Below are 18966 nucleotides of genomic sequence, written 5' to 3'. Positions count from 1 at the left end.
GTGAGCATCGGGCAGAGGAGCAGGAAGCTGGAAGGTGCTCTGTGCAGTTTACTCCACGCTGGGCCGCCCTTGCCTGGAGAGGCAGAGTGGAAAAAAGATGGCAGGGTGCAGTCCAGGATCAGGAGCTGGTGGGAGTAGGGGAGTTCTTTGGGGTAAGATTTAAGAATAAGAGACGAAGTGCTCTCAGAAGATAGCTTTAAGTTCTCATCGATTCATTAACAGTGTGATCTTACTTTATCATAGTTTAGTTATCTGTGAAGCGGGAAAACGTTCTTTCCTCTTGTCTGGAGGGTCATGAGTGTATTTAGGTGCTCCTGCCTTTTGTTTCTAAAGTTCACGGAGGGGCGCCTGGCTGGCTCCGCACTAGAGCATCTGACGCTTAATCTCAGGGTCGTGCGTTCGGGGAGCCTCACGATGGGTATAGAGAGGGCTTAGAAAAATTCGTAAGAAATTTTAGTACTGGTCACCATATATTGAAAGATTAGTAATAAGACAAAGATGGTGTTAGTATCTTTTTGTAACTCTTTCCTCTCTCTTGTTTTTTTTTCCTACATTTCTTTTTTCACCGAAGTATCCTGCCGCAGTGCCTCCAGCCCCTAGTGCTCAGCAGGTGTTTGCCTCCACCATTGCTGTCCTCGCTGAGGTGTCCCTAGAAGTATCTGATTTCTGTCTTTCTGCTCCTTCTTTTACCACATCATCGCCAGGTCCTTCTTGGTCTTGCATTTTTCACCTCCCTCCCCCCCCAGCGCCACCTGCCTGTCCTTACAACAGCGCCAGGGGTGGTGTGGCACAGGGGGGAGGGCTGTGGACCAGGAGGCTTAAGTTCCACATTCTAGTTCTCTTTCTGTTCCTTATCTTGTCACCTTGGGCAGGTGACTTTTCTTCTGAGTCTTGGTTTCTTTATCTGTAAAATGGGAAGAAGAAAAACACCTGTCCACTTTCCAGGGCTGTTGTGAAGATCAAATAGACCAGTGCAAATAGCCACTGTAAAGTGCTTGGAGAAGGGTTTATTCTATTTCTAGAACAAACTTGTCAGGCTCTTCAGTGAGTAATCAGCCCTGGAGTGTGAAAAATAAATCTGGGTACAGGTACATTTTTAAAATGAGCTTGTGAGGGTTCTGAAACACTGGATGACTCCAGAAGTGCAGCCGGCCTGTCATCTTCATGAGCCTAACGAGCTGTAGCAAGCAGTTGTCGGCGGTGAGATCACGGGCAGCACACGAGGCCTCACAGTGGGGCCTGCAGGTAGGGATGTGCTCAGGTTCTGCAGAGGGTGTACTCGCCCACATGGTGAACCCTCAATTCAGAGGCATGGGAGGACGAGTGTCGTTGTAAAGTACTTCGACATAACCATAAACCCTGGGTTTGCGTGGTGACTTTTCCCGAAAGCACTTCCATGTGCATCTGATCAGTTGTGTTCTGTGGAGGGGAAGGTGGGTATTTTCAGATCAGGGAGGGGCATCTGAGTGACCGACGCAGCCAGGAAAGAGTCCATCTCCTGGCCACAAGCTACCTGTCTTATTTCCACGTGGCTTACCGTTTTTCTCCTTATTCTTCTGGCTCATTTCATGTCGTGGACATCCTGGGTTTTGCAGAGGATGAAGTGGAGACAGGAAATGGTCATTTTGTTTTCTGAGGCTAGCCCTGTCAGTGGTCCTTACTGAGCTGTGCATTCCGGTTCCAGGGCGCCCCTGTGGGTTGTAAGGTTGGACTCTGCCCACGTCTGCCCCAGAAAGAGTTCGTTTTTCCATCTCAGACTCAGCCTGGTACAGAACTCCCATCTCATGCTACCACCCAAAGCACGAATCCCACATATGCCCTTCTAAGCCTCTGGATTTCTTTGTAGATCCGAAATGGAAGGAAACTGCTCCTAGGAGACGATGGTATTATTTCTTTCCCTGCCTGATCCTGCCACCAAACACGGGGCTTCACGAAGCAATCACAAATAACACCAAAGCTCTCTTGGGGGTAGCAAGAATTTGAGTGGATAGAGAAGGGATTGGGGGCCCCAAGTTGAAATCGAATATGCGTGCGAAGGACTAGATTTTGGAGAACATAGTGCCAGGGTTTTGCATGAAGTAGAACCTCAAGGCTCTTGAGAAATCGGAGCCCTAGGACCCTACAAAGACTCGCTCTTCTCTTCTTTCCTCACTTTGTCTTTATCAGCACCTGGTTAGAGATGGCTGTTAGCCTGTTGGACACCCCTCTTTCTGCAGAGGAGATAATGCCTTAGGGTCAGAACGAAGCTCATTTTCAGTCTGTTCTGTAGGAAGACTGCAAACGTTACTCTCCTAACCTTCAGATGTGTAAACTTGTCACCTTTGGAGCCACTGGGTTTTTGGTTTTGTAAGGGTATGTAGTGGAAAGAGCATTGGCTGGGCGTAAAGGGACCTACTCCTACCCCTGCCCTTGAGTAAATCATATCTCCGGATCTCAGTTTCTTTTTCTCTAAAACAGATTTGAATTGGGTGATCTGTGAGAGCCCCCTCCCCCCCGCCCCCAATCAGTCTCAGATTTAAAGATTGGCATCTGCTCGGCTTATTTTGTAATTCAGTTTGTCCTGCATAGTGTCTCCCTAATGATGTGTTCACGGCACCCTTGTCTTGTTAGCATCACCAGGGCCCAGTCGTGAAGACCATCCCACAGACACCAGTTGCGGTTACCAGGAAGCGGAGGGAATCTAGGCTTATGGTTGCACCATTCTGGTGGAAATAAACACTGGTGGGTCTGTTTCTAAGGAGGAGTCGCATTAAGTAATTTCATTGTCTGGATTTCTTTTGCATCATAGCCTACTCATGAAGGTTACTTCTCTTGTTTGGATATCTGGACGCTCTTTTTGGACTATCTGACAAGTAAAATTAAAAGCCGTCTCGGAGACAAGGAAGCAGTTCTCAACAGGTAAACCCCAGAAACATTGGTAACTAGAAATAGACAGTTTTGCCAGTTTTTCCTGTGGCCTGAAGGGGTAGCCACGCAGCCACACCTCTTCAGTGAGACTGGGTCACGTAAACTGGTTAGGTAGTTATGTCACTGCGCGTTTTTGTGTTCTTTTTCCCCCTTTAAATATCTCATTTTCTTAAAACATTTTTTTTTCTGATTAATAGAGTAATTTGTATTGTTAATGTTTTAGGTGTGACAGTGTTTTCATGGCTTTGTTTTTAAATGGCCCTTATTTTAGAGATGAAAACCTGAAGTATTTATTGGATGGAATGATATGACATCTGGGATTTGCTTTAAAGTAATCCACTGGGGATAGAGGGAAAAGTGGGTTGGCCATGTGTTGATAATTGATGTTGACCTTTATTGATACTAACTTGGGGTTCATTATATTTGTGGTCTTTTTGTATGTGTTTGAAAATTTCCTAAAGTAAGGCTTGTTTTGAAAAATAAGTATTTTAAAAGCTAGGAAAAGATAGGAAAATATGAAGAAAAGTTATCCACAATCCCATAGTCCAGCGAAAATTACTTTTGTACCTTTTATTGTATTTTTTAAAAACAGTAAATGCGGAAATGTTTTTCCCCCATGTGTTTCTCAAGGTCATTTTTCTTACAGGCAGAAAGTATATTTCCTGTACACTATAGTTATTTATTTCAGAAATGAAATAACGAGCTAATGTCTCTAGAATGCTTGGTACATTATGAGTGCTTGCTCAGTAACTGGCATCAGGTTGGTGGTGGAGACAGTGAACACCCCTTCCCCAGAAATGTGCCAAACGGAGGTGGTGAGGCGAATCCCCGCCTGGGAAGAGGTTGGACTGACCCTCTAAAAACCCTTTGTATTGCTGAGGTTTTATGAGTTTTAAAAATTCTGAACAGAATATTTACATTCCAAGGTTAAACATTTGCACTTTTGTTCCCGAAACATTATATTTGTGATTGCAAAATAGCTTCCATGTTGCTGTGGCTTCAGGTCAGAGGTGCTTTATGGGTAGTATATTCATGTCTCTGAAACTTCATTACACAACAGTAGATCCCGTTTTTGGTGAATTTGCCAACTATAAGTAATTGTGTTTTTGAATGAGTTTCTCCAAAGAAAAGGTATTTCCTCCTTATTCTCTATTTTGTATGCTGAACAGTTGTATTCTTTGGTTCTGGGACTGTGCCTGATTTTGCTATATTTAGTGGTAGATATTCTTTCACATCTCTCAGGCTTGTTGGAAGAATAAACTGAGGAAATGATTAATATGCAGATGCTTTTTAAAGCACAGTACAAATGTGTTTTGGGTGTGGAGAATATGGTTCCATTGAGAAAATATGTGCTGGCAGATTATTAGTATTAAGTAGACACTTGTGCACATTATTGTACCAACAGAAGAAGTGGTGGTATAGAGTTTAAATTCTTTTTCTGCTTCATGGGAACAGTGTTACTTTTGGTCAGGTTCTGTGCTGATCACATTTCCTGTTGCAAAATGCTCGTAGTGACATCTCTTGCAGGATGATTAGGATTCAAGGAAGTCCTGTAGGTGAAGTGGCTGGCGCAGTAGTTCGCCTGTTTTTGGCACTCAGTCGTTGGTCACAGTGATGAGCGCAACTGTGATAATAAGTAACAGAAGATATTGCTGCCCTTTGACCATGCCGATGATCGTGGCATTAAGTGATAGGGCCCTCCACCTGCACATGGTGACCCGCCTGCCCAGGCATCTGTGTTCTGATGTCACAGTTGTCGGGGGTGATGGCTGACCGCTTTAAACACTAGGAATTGTTCTTGTTGATCATTTGATCATCATCCTAAATGAGGCTTTCTAATTTTTTATGACCTTTTTTTTTTTAAACATACACTTAGAACACTTTTAAGCCCTTGGAAAAAAAAAAAACAAAAAAACTCCCAAATCTTTAAAGCTGGTCAGTGGTTCTTTTGCCATTGAATAGTAACCATCACCCGGGGAACTGTTTGTTGATCAGACACTGCCTAGTTGTTGGGGGGGCGCGGTGCAGGCTACAAAGAAGGTGTATAAGGTAGTCCCCTGAGGGGCACAAAGAAAATAGTTGAATTTTAATGTCTGTATTTCTCCTGTCATCTCTTACACTATGTATTTATGCAGGTGTGCACTCACATCCTTAAATGAAAGTTTTGAAATGTGGCAACCACTGTTCTAGGTTCTAAGAGACCCTGATAGGTCAGACATGTGCTGTTTTGCAGAAGGGCTGATGAAGAGCTCTGGCTACTGGTAATGACCCACTCGTTTTAATAAAGCACATAAATGTGATCAAGTGTTTTTCAGCTGATAAAATTCATCTGAAAGAAGTCGAGGTGCCTTTGGAATCACATTTGTGGCTTGAACCAGAATTTCAGAAGCAACTAATCTTGCAGGAACGAGTCAAGAATGTTTTCTTGGTATCTTAAATGGGAAACGTAGGTGTGGTTAAGTCACAGAGACAGCACTCAGTTCCTGTCCCTTGTGGTTTACAGGTTTTGCATCATTCATCACAACAAAGTGGTGTGGGCCTCGTAGTCTATAAATTTAGAAGCACAAATGTACGTGGATTTATTTTTGGACCTAGGAACTTGGAGATTGGAGCTCTGCATGTTCCTTACTCAGAATGCTCCAGAGTTTCTTGATCAGAGCTACTGGGGACTTGAGTCCCACTGTCAAAGCCATGTGTTCTGTAGCATAGCCAGCTGGACAAAGCTGCTGATGGAGTTCATTGTCCACATTGGCCGTTTTCAGATGGTGGTTTGGGAAGACCTGAAGTTCCGTCTCTTTTTCCTCTGCTGTACTCTGGGGTGGAATGTCTGTCTGCTTTCAAGCTGTTGAGAAAAGGAAGCGAACTGGTGTGTGTTCAGTACCTTGGCTGACAGTAGGGAATAAGTACTTGTTCTCTTCTGTTCTCTCTCCCTCACTCCCTTTCTCTTTGTGCTTGTCACTGTGAAAGCAGCCACCTGTGTAGAAACTTATTTTTACAGGAAGATGAGGAAACCTGAAGGGAGTTAAGCAACCTAAAGTTATTGAGTCATGTCCTGTGAGCCCCTTTGTCGTGAGAGTACTAGCAAGTACTGGCCACAGACCAGACAGGGATTCTGAGTAACACTGGGTTGGACTGTAAACAAATGTGGGTGAGCGTGAGAAAACCTGCTCCCTTTTCTTTCCGGATGGGTTTTTCTGCTTAACAAAAAGGAAGTACCTTTGTGGCACGTGGCATTTTGATACAGTTAATAAAAGGTGTTAACTAGGTTTGTGTCAGGGCTCCAGTAGTTTTCTAGGTCCTGTGAGGAGAGATTCATGCTGTTGACGGCTCCAGAGAGCAAGTAGAATGGGGTCTCAGTTATTTCATTGAGTTGAGAAAGCAGTCTAGGGTCCCGTCCCAGTCCTTTGTAGTCACCTGACTTGGACTTTTGTCTGTTTCTTGCCTTTGCATTTATTCATATTTTTTTTGTTCACTTGTACTTTCACTGATCGTTTGTATACTGAACACCGACTGTGTAGTTGCTACCATGTACAGTTTTATTTAACTCACATGTTAGGGTGCTTTGGAATCACATTTGTGGCTCAAGCCACACAGGTCTATAGGTTTATCTCTACTGCATGTTTAAGCATGTAATGCTACAAATTTCCCTCTGAGTACTGCTTTTGCCGTGTCCATCAGATTGTCCTGTGTTCTCTTTTCCTGTTTGCTGAAGAGATTTTCTAATTTCTCTTGGGGTTTTCTCTTTGTTGTTTAACTTCCAAATATTTGGAGATTTACCATCTATCTTGTTGTTACTATTTTCTAGTTACTATGATTTGCAAACATAGTTTGTGTGATTTCAGTTCTTTTCAATTTGCTAAGGTTTGTCTTATGACTTAGTCTTCTTGGTGAGTGTTCAGAGCGCACTTGACAAGAGCGCGTATTCTGCTGTCGTTGGATGGGGTGTTCTGTCGATGTTGGTTAGGTCAGGTTGGCGGTGGCATTCTGTGTGTTCTCTGTCACGTTCTGTCCGTGACCAGGAGAGAGGCGAGCTCTCTGTGTACAACTGTGGGTGTATCCATGTCTCCTTTCAGCCCTATCATTTTTGCTTCATTTATTTTTGAGTCTCATGTTAGTTTCACACACATTTGGTTTCCCTTTTCAGTGTATTTATTGTTTGATGATATCGCCTCTGGTATTACAGTATATTTGCTTTTCACATTAACATTTCACCACTGCAAGTGTGTGTGGAAACCTTACCACCACATAGATCCTTTTGTCCTCCCTTCTTTGTATTGAGGTTGCCACATTTTACATCTAGATCCGTGGAAAATCCCATCAGTGTTTTATTTTTGCATTAATATTTTAAAGAACTTAAGAGGAGAGAAATAGTCTGGAAAATACTAGAGAAATGGTATTTACCTAGACACTTGCCAGTTCTCTTTCTTTTGTCCTTCATTCTTGAAGGTCCAGGTTTCTTTCTCATGATCATTTACCTACTGTGTTAATCAGCTCAGGCTGCCATAACGAAATACGACTGGCCATTTATAGGCCTTATCTCCAAATATGGTTACATGGGGTTAGGGCTTCAACGAAAGAATTTGGAGAGGACCCAGTTCAGTCCCTAGCATCTTCTATCTGAAAAACCTTATGGAGGATGTTTATAATAGCTGCCTTTGGTAATTACAGGTTGGCTCCTCTTGATTGTCTTTCCCTTCATAAATGGTCAGTGCCTCCTCATTCTTTGTATGTTTACTCGGATTCTGGATCCTTTTACCTGCTTATTCTACCAGCCTCAGGCATGGCTTCCATCTCCACAGTCACCTTGTGGTCAGAGATGGATGCCACATTTACGGACATTACACCACGATTCAGGTAGCAGGAATGAGAAGGGGAGAGGTTGGACAAAAGATGCTTTTCCAGAGGCTCTGCCCGGTGTCCCCTCTTAATATGTCCTCAACCATTGCCATCTGCAAGGGAGGCTGGGGAAATGCAGTCTTCCAGTTGGCCTCAGTGGCCAGTTGTCTGAGGGAGAAAGGAAGAATGGGTATTGGGTAGGCAACCAGAGTCTGCCATACCCATATACTCTCCCCACCTTCATCAAACACTTTGGGGGAGCAGTTATTACCTAAGTGTGCTTTAGCCTGGTTTCTAGTTGGGTTTAATTTTCTGTGGGATAAGCTTTTTTTTGCAGCCAGAGTCACTAACTGCCCTGAGGGTTTTAGGTCTAATTTAGGGTTATCCTATGCATGCAAAGTCTTTAAATTCCCTTTTAGCTCAGCAAGACAGTTTGGAGATGACAAGTTTCATCTGCCCTCTGGTCTGAAGTGGATTTTCTTTCCTAGCAAAATTGTGAAAATGTGTTGGTCCATCATAGCAATTTATAGCATAAAACTTCTGTAACTAACTTCAGGAATTTTTGGGCAAATGGCAGATACAAGCTCTAGGCTTAAGTGTTTGATCTCACCTTTTTCTCTGAAATTACTGAAATGGGATTTTGAGTCTTTTGGCAGTTTTTCCCCACAGATGCTGCCTGTTTTATTAGTGATTTTTTTCTGCCAGCATTTGTTTCTGGGCCATGCCCAGTTGCCCATCTAGCCTAGGTTAAGTCATTTGCAGTCGTCATTGTTTCTGTCTTAATGAGAAAATGAGAAAGTGAGCTCTTGTGCCCACCAAACTCTGCAGTGTGACAGTTCAGGAGGCCTCTAGTGGAGTCTTTAGACTGTCTGTACAGAGTCTCATCACAGGGCTCGTAACTTAGACTCGATGGACTCTGTTTGATCTTGGCATTGGATACCTTTTAGCTGTGGTTAGCTTGTCCCGGTACTCCCCTGCATTGGATTAGATGGTTTACTAGGTAGAGTCCTGTTAGGAAATGGAAACCAGACTTAATTATTTTAAGAATTAAATATTTTAGTGTAGAATTAAGAATTCAGTGTAGGAAATTGGTGAAACTGGTGTTGGAGGATTGGAAGAGCAAGAAGGAAACACTGAGATAAAGCTGATGAGAACTACAGGAAGCAGCCCCACCCCTAGGGCTGAGGGTATAAAGGAAAGAGGTAGAGTTATTAAAATCTAGATCAGAGGGATGGAGCCCGTGCAGCCCAGATCAGGTCTCTGAGGAGAGGGTAGCACCCAGCTGCCACAGGAGCTCAGAGGAGGGGCCCCATGGTGCTGGTACGTACTCCGCAGAGGAGGGGTGCAGGCTGGCGCTACTGGCGCCTCTGAGAGTGCATGAGGCTGGTTCTAGGAATGGGGAAGCTGAAAGTGGAACCATTGATTACTTCCAGGTGATTGTTGGCTGGGGCGACACTGCCAGGACGGTGAGCCCCCAGGAAGAAGGGTGTCCCTGTGCCCCTTCTGCGGCTCGGTCTCCCTGCGGCACCCCTGCTGCAGACCCTCCAGGTGGAGGACAGAGGTGCTTTGTGCACTCGCAGCCCCGTTGTCCCAGACTACGGGGTGGATCAGTGCTGAGTGCCTGGCATGGGTCCTTAGCTCTATGAGGGGAGTAGTCCCTGAACCTGTTATAGAAATTCTGTTTCGGGACAGGCAGACATTTAGGCAGCTGGTTTGTTCTTGAACATTAGTGGTTTGTTAGCCCTTGTGGTTCAACTGCTGCAGGTAACTTGGTGTCTGCTGAGGTAGGTTCTTATCATATGTGGGAAATATGCAGGCCTGGGGCTTTAAATATTTCAGGAAGTTCTTAGATATAGGCCAAAGGGGTAGGGTTTCCCCAAGCTTTTTCCATTTCTTCCTTTAGGTTTTAAGTGTTCTTAAAAATTGAAGGTAAGGTTTTGGGGAGTGGGCAGAGCAGGCTCAAAGATGATTGGTGGTTTACACGGAGAGCGTGGGATGTTGAGTTATGGAACCCCGGGTTCAAATCACTTAGCTTGGTGACCTTGGGCAGTTTATTTAACTTCTTTTAACTCTGGTTTCCTTGTCAGAAAAACACCAGTAATACCACCCACCTCTCACAGATGTTAAAAAGATTGCATTATTGAATCATATATTGAATGAGTATAAATTGATATTTATATGTAATAACCTGTAATCCCCAGGGCAACCATGGAGAAAGTGACTCACAAATGCATGGTGAAAGGAATGACAAGGGAATGAAAATGGCACACTAGGAAGTGTCTGTGACACAAAAGGCGGCGGCCATGTTGGAACTGAACAAAAGGCATGGCCTAGAGGAGAGAAGTAGTACAGTGGCAGAAGTCCTGCCTGAGCAGTGAGGATATTAAATGTGAAGAATTAACTTCTCTGGTTTAAAAAGCAGTCATTGGCAGAATGGATTAAAAAAACATGAGCCAGCTGCATGTTGACTCTTAAGAGATGCACTTCAGTTTCAGAGACCCAAATAGGTTGTGAAAGCTGTTCCATGCAGAGAGTAGCCAAAGGAGATTCGGGGTAGCTATGCTAATATCAGACAGAATAGACTTTAAGATATGAGTGACTGCCGGGGTGGCGCCTGGGTGGCTCATTCGGTTAAGCGTCCAGCTCTTGATCTCAGTGCGGGTCTTGATCTCAGGGTTGTAAGATGGAGCCCTGCATTGGGCTCGACGCTGGGCGTGGAGCCTACTTAAAAAAAAAAAGATCCTTCAGTCCATCAGTCCAGATGGAGCCATCAGTCCATCAAGAAGGTGCTTGAAACATGGTGAAATGAAGAAATATCCCTGCTACCATTCCATTTGACACATGCACTGGTTGACCCACAAACTAAGTCTAGTTCACATGCTGCTTATACATGGTAATCCAGTAGGGATGCTGTTTTTTCTCATCGTGCCGGAGGCCTTTTCAAAATGCTAGGCTAAAAGTCTGCTGTCACTTGATGTTGGATTTCTCCCTGCCACGTAGGTACGAAGATGCTCTAGTCCTTTTGCTCACGGAGGTGTTGAATCGAATCCAGTTCAGATACAACCAAGCCCAGTTGGAGGAGCTGGATGACGAGACTCTGGATGATGATGTAAGCAGCGTGTCCTAATCGACCTTAGTCATTGTCGTTTTTGGCGTGAGTCCAGATGGAGACTGGGAACCTGCAAGCTCTCTGCTCTGGAGCCAGTGTAGTCATACAGTTTGAGTTGTGCATTTGAACTTTATAGCTGACCTTGAACAGTGCGGGGGCTTAGGGGTGCTGACCACCTGTGCAGTCAAAAATCTGAGTATAACTTTTGACTCCCCCAAAACTTGTAGTAACCTAACTGTTCACTGGAAGTCTTATCAACAAATGGTCGATTAACACATATTTTTACCTTGTATGTATTATATTATTGTATTCTTACAGTAAAGTAAGCTAGACAGGAGAACATTTTATTAAGAAAATCATAAGAGAAAATAAATTTCCAGTACTGCACTGTGTTTATTGAAAAAAAATCCCATATAAGTGGGCCTGTGCCGATCAAACCCCTATTGTTCAGGAGTCAGCTATATATCCTATTCGTCTTTTTGGGTTCACTATTTGTAAAAGGAAGCTGACAGGCATTTTTATCTGTATGGACTAGAGATACAAGCAGAAAAACCATATGCACAGTGAGAAGAGGTTTAGTAAGGGCTCTGTACTCCTGATGTTCCCCTGCCTCGCACCCACACCTCCGCTCCCCACTCTGGGCAACAAACAAAATCTAGTTGGATGCAGGTAGAAATAAAGCGCAACTTACATGGTAAGCCTAGAATGAAAGGAAGTCTCTTTTGAGTGTATTTTGCAAATCAGTATCTTAAAATCAATCTTAATTTATTGAGGCAGGTGTGCCCATCATGGATAAAGAAAATGTGTTGAAGGACACAATTCCCGTCTTCCTTTTTCTCAACCACCATGTGCTTTAGAATTTTCAGGTCACTGGTATGGCTTTCAAAATAACAGTGACGATGGCATGGTTGAGAGCTTGAGGGTGGCCATGTTTGGGTTAGAAAGAGCCTTGTACTTGGAACCTAAAGGGTTTGGACCCGGAGGAGATAGAAGTCTGAGCCTTCAATTTCTCTGAGCCTTAATTTCTTCCTCTCCCAAAAGGGGAGCGATGTGTCTGGCCTGTGCTGACAGTTACATGAGGGTAGCTTGTGGAAGGACTGGCTACATGCCTGACACATTGTGTGTGCTTGGTAAACTTGAGCTTCACTTCTTGTTAACTATGATTTAGTACAGTGCTGCTCACGTTTGAGCATGGGTGAGAATCACTGAGACAGCTTGTTCTGCAGACTCTGATTTGGGGGTGGGGCCACAGAATTTGCATTACCTACAAGCCTGCAGGAAATGCTGGTGCTGCCTTGTCTGTGGACCATACTTGGATGGCACTGATGTAGTCCATTATACTGATGGCAAGGTAGTCATGGACTGTGTCGGAAAGTAACGAAGGAGCGACCACTTCTATAGCTCGGACGGCAGCAAGGGGACTCGAGCACTTTCCAGGTGTTTTTTTGAAATTCGTATTCCTGTGACCGTAGGGGAAAAAGTAGGTCATTCTCTGTGGATCATGTGCTTTCTTAGGAAATAACTTTTTATGAAGTTAATTGATTGGATTAAAAATACTCTAGGTTGATCTTTTTAAAGTACTAAGTAACCCAGTTCCATCATTTGCCATTTCTTCAAGACCCTCTGCTCGAGAGTGGACTTGCGGTTGCGGATGAAGGGGCAGGGGAGATGTCGGGACTCTGCCTTTCTGGGAGAGCTGATCCTTCTGTGTTTCCCCCGCAGCAGCAGACAGAGTGGCAGCGGTACTTACGCCAGAGCTTGGAGGTGGTGGCCAAAGTGATGGAGCTCCTGCCCACACACGCCTTCTCAACACTGGTAACTCACCTCTTGGAGGGGAATGAAGAGCCTAATATTTTCCCTGCACATGTAGCATGAGTAGTAAGCTTTTTTGCTCACCATTATTTTAAAATCTATATATATGTTATGTGTACATATATATATATGTATATATTTATTTATTAAAGAGAATAATAATTACCATAACCAACCCTCAAGTTTAACAAATGTTAACATTTCCCCCAAATATTTTAAATCAACTTTTGGGAGGGCTGTTTTTCTTTCCTGAACTCTTTGGATGCAGTATGAATTTTCCTAATGCCTTCCTTCACGCCTGCATCAGTAGCTCAAAAATGGCCAGGCCACATAGAGGACTTACTTATAAAGATGACATTGCTGGAAAGCGAGCCTTTGTAAAGCTCATCGCTAGCACTCTGCCTATATTTATGTGCTAGAATCTTAGGCGTAAGGACTGCTTTCATTCACTAAGTGGTGCTTGTTATTTGAGATTTCACTAAGCCTAGCTTTTCTTCAAGGGCAAGGTGATTTTGGGGGCTTGTGTTCTCTTGTAGAAAGTTCCGTTGTGTTTTGCCAGCTGCCTTTCCTAGGGACCTGTCACATTAAAGTCTGATCTTTATCTTAATGGTGAGTTAGCAGCTTTAGAAAGAAAAGGTACAGCTTTGGTGATGAAGGTCCTGTCTGCTAAATGAGTAAGGGAATCTGACTTCCAAAAAGTTTGGCCTGTCTTTTCACTTGGCTATGCACTTTAATAAGGCATATCTAGTAGTTCTTTCCAGAATAGAGTTTCCCTTGGAATTGAAAGGAGATAGATAGGCCCTGTCTCCGAGCTCTAGAAGGTGTAGATCATTTGGGGTTTGATGTCCTCTTTTAGGAACATGACAGTCATGATAGTTCTACCCAGCATCCACTGCTTTGTTTAGAAAAAGAGTATCAAACTGATAATGTTGTTTTCTTTCTTATTCCAAACATTAATTGGTGGTGTGAATTGTAGAAATTGTTGAGGGCAGGGCACTGAATGGAGATGCTTCTGCTTAGCTGCCTATAAGGGTTTCCAGAGAAAAGTTTCTTTTATCTGATGCCCACCTCCCCATAGATACTTACAATGTTTTAATGTTAAAATGCTGTTAAAAATTTGCATTTATGTTTGTTTTTTTTTTAATCTTTGTTTCTTTGTTTTCAGTTCCCAGTTCTTCAGGACAATTTAGAAGTTTATCTGGGGTTACAGCAGTTTGTAGTTACTTCAGGGTCAGGTAAACTGGTTTTTATTTTCTAATTTAACCAACATTAAGAAAAATACCGGGCTTATAAATTTAAGTACTGCCATCTTTGCTGTCGGAACATGGTTTCTCCACTGCCACCTCCGTGTGGCTCTATCTCTCCCCACTTCTACACAGGGAAGCTTTTCTAAAGAATCATGATAAAAAGGAGCTGTGAGGGAGGTAAAAATTGAGACTCTGACAGTGTGTTCTAAAGAGCTGTTTCAGAGAGAGAGAGGGAGGGGCAGCTAATTTGGAGCAAAGAGGGAGAACTTAGAAAACAAACCCCAGCCCTTAGAATATTTTAGGTCTTTTAAACTAGCAAGTACTCTAGGGAAAAATGGCCTTGGGCTTCCGCCGCCATGTGCCCTTTGTTCCTTGGTGTTTGGAAGCAGGACACAGGAGCGGCTCCAGAGCAGGCGGCCTTGTGTGGAACACGCTGACGGCTAGTGACCGTCATCTCTCTTGTCGGCGGCCTGCGGGAGGCCTGGCCACAGCTGGGCGGAAAGACTTGGGGTGGCCCTTTGTAGGCTTCGCCTGCTTGGGCTTTCGGCTCAGCATTTGGGGTTATTTTGTTGATAACAATAATAGCTTCCGTTTGTCGAATGCGCCTCACCTGCCTGGCACTGTAGTTTTTGCCTACGCTCTCCTTACTCCCTCATCTGTCCTGGAGCTGGGAGGACTGATACCAGTTGCTGCTGCTTCACGGAAGGGGAAATGGATGTCCAGAGATGTTTATTTGTCCCAAGATGGTGTCCCAGGGAATGATTAAAAAGTTGAATTCAATCTGATGTCCATTTTGCTCGCTAGAAACACCAGGAGCTCACCATGGTGCTTGCAGGTGTGCTTGTGCTCTCCCCCGCCCCCCGGTGCCTCCCATCTCCCACGGTCACTTCCCACTGCCCTTCCTCACAGCGTTTCCCATCTGGGAGTTGTGCCCGGCCCCGGCCACCAGCAGCCTGGCACCGAGCCGCCTGGGGTAGAGACCGTCTCCTGGACGAGCTGGTTATTCATGGCAGAGCCTCCACGAGAGGCTTGCTCTGAGGCTGCCCTTCTTGGTGGCCTGTGACACTTTGTTCCCATAACCGTATTAGCTTCTAAATAATCCACTGGGCCCCAAGAGGTTGATGGGATTTGGCATGCTCCAAAGTTTGTAGATAGGCTAAGGACAACTTACAAAGAACTTTAAAAAGACCACTTTTCAAAGCAAACATGCCTGTAAAATATGTTGTCAACATTAACGAAAATCATTTGTGCACCAGTGCTACAGATGTTTCTAGCATCCATTCTTGGGAAGAAATTGTGCCCTGGTGGTCTCTCCCCCAGGGCCACTCATCAAATTAGAACGGACTCAACATCCTCAAGACATTATTCTTGATCTTTAAAAAAGTTGAGCAGGCACTCCCTGCCCCCCTTTCCCTGCACTGACCCCATGTTCCTTTTCGGGGTTTTTGCTGCCTTTATTATGTTACATTGAGTCTGTCTTCAGGCGAAAATCTGAGTGATTTTTAAGTCCTTTTTCTGAGACATAACTGGTCACTTAGAGTTTCTCATCCGGGAAGGATAATCTGTTTTATTTTTCCCTGCATGAAATACCACGTACCTGTTCTCATTGAAAGCCATTTACTGGCAGTTTCTCAGTGTGCTTGGCTTTTCCGGATTGTTTATAAATCTCATCCCTAGCGCTGATCCTTGGTGCATACTCCAGGGGCAAAACCTCTCAGGGCGAAGAAATACTTCCTGTCTTAAAACAAGCTCTCTTATCCATGACAAAGCGTTCCCCCATCCCTTGGTGGCTGCAAAGCCAAGTTTCCAGTGCAGGGCTTATTAAAAAAATGGAAACTGAATACATTTTGTTCCCTGGTTCCCATGGCCATCCAGCCTCTCAGATAACCTCCATGCTGCGTCAGCAGCCTTACTGCCTCTTAACAGAAACCGTGGTGTCTTCCTCTAGCAGGCTGGCCACGCCGTTCATGGGCGCTACTTCTCACCAGCCTTTAAGTCTCTGGAGCCTCTGTCGATGGCGGTCTTCCTGCTGACCCTTGTTGATCTTCTGCCTCCATCTCTGTGATTAGGTCCAAGGCAGGACATGTCGTCACTGGCACCGTGGTGGCTGTGCACCTCTCTCTTACCCTGGGAGCTCCCCCTTTGCTCCCGTGGTTCAGCATTTGTGGGTTGAGAAATCCTGTCTTTGGTTGTTGTGTCTCTTATATTCTTTGTTCTGCTGGGGTTTATCGATGACCTACTTGTTCTCTCAGAGTGGAATTCCTCAAATGTCGATTTTCACACCCTTACTCCCCAGTCCCCCAAAAAAGAGAAGACAGAGTTATAGTTAACGTTAAGATGTGATTTGCCGGGGAGCTGTCCTTTGGACGTGGTGAGGAGTACATCTCGACAGCTTCAGGGTGACTTGCTTTATGAGAGAGAGGACTTCAGTGTGGCCATGATATTTTCTCTCTCAAAAACCTCTGTGTAGCAGTAATTCCCTTCTGAAGGTTCCCCTTTACAGATGTTCTTTGCTATTAGGGGGGCATCTAAGCTTTAGCTGAATAGAAGATGTGGGTGGTTCGAAACAGCTTTCTCGGTGGGAACTCAGGCCTGCCCCTCGAGTTGAGGTGGCTGCTTGCTGTATGTTGTGCTGCCGGTGGTATGAGGCTTCTAGGTTTGGGGGTGGGGGCGGCGACTTTGATTTGGGGTACTTCCTGCCTGTGCACTTGTCGGCCTTTGCAGACAGAGTGGGAAGGAAGCAGCTGCAGTTTGCATCAGTGTGAACCTTACATGGCACCTGTGTTTTCATTTGAATTATATGGAACTGCAGTTTTGGTTGGTCAGAAATCGTCAAATATCAGCAACTTCTTATGGCTCAAACTAATAGTTTAAAATCACAGCAGTCCCAAGCTGTTTTTTATTCTAAGTACTACTCTTTGACACATTGGGGCGGGTTAGAGGGGAACAGTCAGGATGGCAAGGATTCTCAGCAGGAGGGTGACATGGGGAATAAAGGGACCCAGGGGTGTATTTCAGCCGAGAGGAGAATCTTCTTCACCTCTCTCACCTCTTTACACTGCCGTGTGTCAGCAGCCTTAGGCTTGTTTTGTGTTCTCCCCTCAGGGGGTGGGACCAGAGATGATCATAAGGAACTGGGGGGAACACTTCTTCCCTCACTGTTTCTGACTAAGCTGTTTAAAGACAGAAGACTCCCTGGAGAGGCATCAGGAAGAGGCTGAAGGGGCAGTGCTGGGAGGAGGCCCTGCCTCAAGTGTATTTGTGTGGATGCAGGGGTGTGCGGGGTGGGGGGGGGCAGGGGAATGGGGCGGGAGGCAGGGGATGACTTAATAACTGCTAGGAACCGTACTCCAGTGGAAACCCGATTTAGGTGGTGTTTTGGTTTGGTTTTTAAAAGGGAAACAAAGTGTTTCCCTTCACGTTTAAACACTATTCAACCATCTAGTTCTTACGTAAAGCTAAGGGTCCCTAGTTGTAGGGTTAAGTAGGTGAGTAAGTTGAGAAGCAGTCGACAGGGTAGAGCCTCGTGGGTGAGGGCGAGGGCCATGAAGGCGGAGGTGCGCAGGGAGAGTGCAGAGTCAGATTGGCCGTGTTGCCCTGGGGAGAAGAGCTGGCCGCGGCTCTTGCCTGTACTACCACCACACCCGTTCCGGGGTAGAGTTTTCTTAAGGCTTTATTCCCATAGCCCTACAGCTTGGTTGGTGTGCAAAGGAACAACACGTTCTAGTTTACCCTGGCCGTCAGTTATGTAGCTGTAACCCTGAAAACCCATGCTGTTCAGAAGGTGCGTAATTGTGGTGGTTTTGTTAGCTGGGAGAGGAGGAGAGGCAGTGTTCTCTCCACATGACCAAAAATACCTCCTGGTTCTGTCTGTTCTGTGGGCTCATGTGGCTGGCAGTGTGGGGTGGTCGTCCTCTTGTTCTGACGGGGGGAGCTAGCTCGCTCTCCTTGACGCCTGCCCCCATGGCCTGGGCAGCGCTGCCTGTGGGCTCAGAATCCCACTTGGTGTTTATTGCACCGAGGCCCTGCTCCCTGTGCAGGATGGAGGGACAGGCGGAAGCCGGCCTTTGTCACTGGCTCTGTCCCTGAAAGGTTCTTCCTTGAGCCGCCCTTTCCTTTTGTCCTCTTGCTCCCTGGAATGTGACCCACAGCCTTTTCCAGACTCCTGTCCACCCTCGGGGGTTGTCACAGGCTCTGTTCCCAGCCTCATCTCCTGGAAGTCAGTGTAGGATCTAAGGCATCAAACTTGCTACTTCCCAGCACTTTCTTAGGTGTTCGGCCTTGCCGTTTGCATCTCCATAGGTGTTGCTTATCCATAGTCCCCTTTAAATAATCAAAGGAACATTCCCAAGGGCCATATGAGGGACTCAAGCACCCGAGACTCCCGGTCCCGCTCTCATTTGCTCTGTGTTCTGTCATATCTAATTCAGTCATTCATTGTGGCCACCTCCTCTGGGCCTGGCGCCGTGCCGGATACTGGCCACAGCCCCTCACTGTGAAGAAGTTCAGAGTCCATGAGGAGACTTGCGGATCCTTAGTTTATCTCCGTGTGTGCGTGAGGTGCCCCAGAGGGGAATGAAGGAAGGGAGGGAAGCACGGTCCTTCTGTTGGGCAGTGCAGAGGGAAGGCCTCCCAGAAGGGGACCTGTGTGAGTCTGGAGAACGTGTTAAAGCATGCAGGGCATGCGTGGCCAGGGATGCCGTGGGCAGTCCAGGCAGGGACCTGAGGTTCTGGAGGTTGCCAGTGGGTCCAGGTGAGAAATGGGAATGGCAGGAGGCAGTGAGGTCATGAGAGCCCTGGAGTTGATGCTGGGGGGTTCGGGTTCTCCCACGGAGCCAGGAGAGAGCCCCAGGAGGTTTGGCACCTTGTGTAAGGGGAGCTCTGTGCTTAGGTCCGGGTTCTAGGAAGATGCCTGTGGAACACCGCGGGAGGAGGCTTGCCTTTAGCCAGTTATTGTCTCCTAACAGGGAGGAAACTCCTGAGATGGCAGCGGAGGGGGCTGGTATTTTGGGAGTGGTGGCATTGGAGGTGCCCAGCGGGCAGGGTCAGGGTCTC

The 18966-nt window shown here is 45.7% G+C and overlaps 1 protein-coding gene across 3 annotated transcripts in view; it reads left to right on the top strand.

Annotated features, from left to right (window-relative positions):
- Nucleotides 1–18966, top strand: part of XPO6 (exportin 6) — a 100939-nt gene that overhangs the window by 57591 nt on the left and 24382 nt on the right. For 2 of the 3 annotated variants that reach the window (XM_026515664.4, XM_044390287.3), the window contains 4 exons: nt 2789–2898; nt 10744–10852; nt 12575–12667; nt 13830–13899. In XM_026515664.4, coding sequence (XP_026371449.1) covers nt 2789–2898; nt 10744–10852; nt 12575–12667; nt 13830–13899 — 382 coding nt within the window. The remainder of the gene's footprint in view (nt 1–2788; nt 2899–10743; nt 10853–12574; nt 12668–13829; nt 13900–18966) is intronic. The other variant, XM_026515665.4, reaches the window with a different exon arrangement.

The sequence above is a fragment of the Ursus arctos genome, unplaced genomic scaffold (assembly GCF_023065955.2).
Source record: "Ursus arctos isolate Adak ecotype North America unplaced genomic scaffold, UrsArc2.0 scaffold_2, whole genome shotgun sequence".
NCBI classification, from domain to species: Eukaryota; Metazoa; Chordata; class Mammalia; order Carnivora; family Ursidae; genus Ursus; species Ursus arctos.
This window is presented reverse-complemented; position numbering and strand designations above follow the sequence as displayed.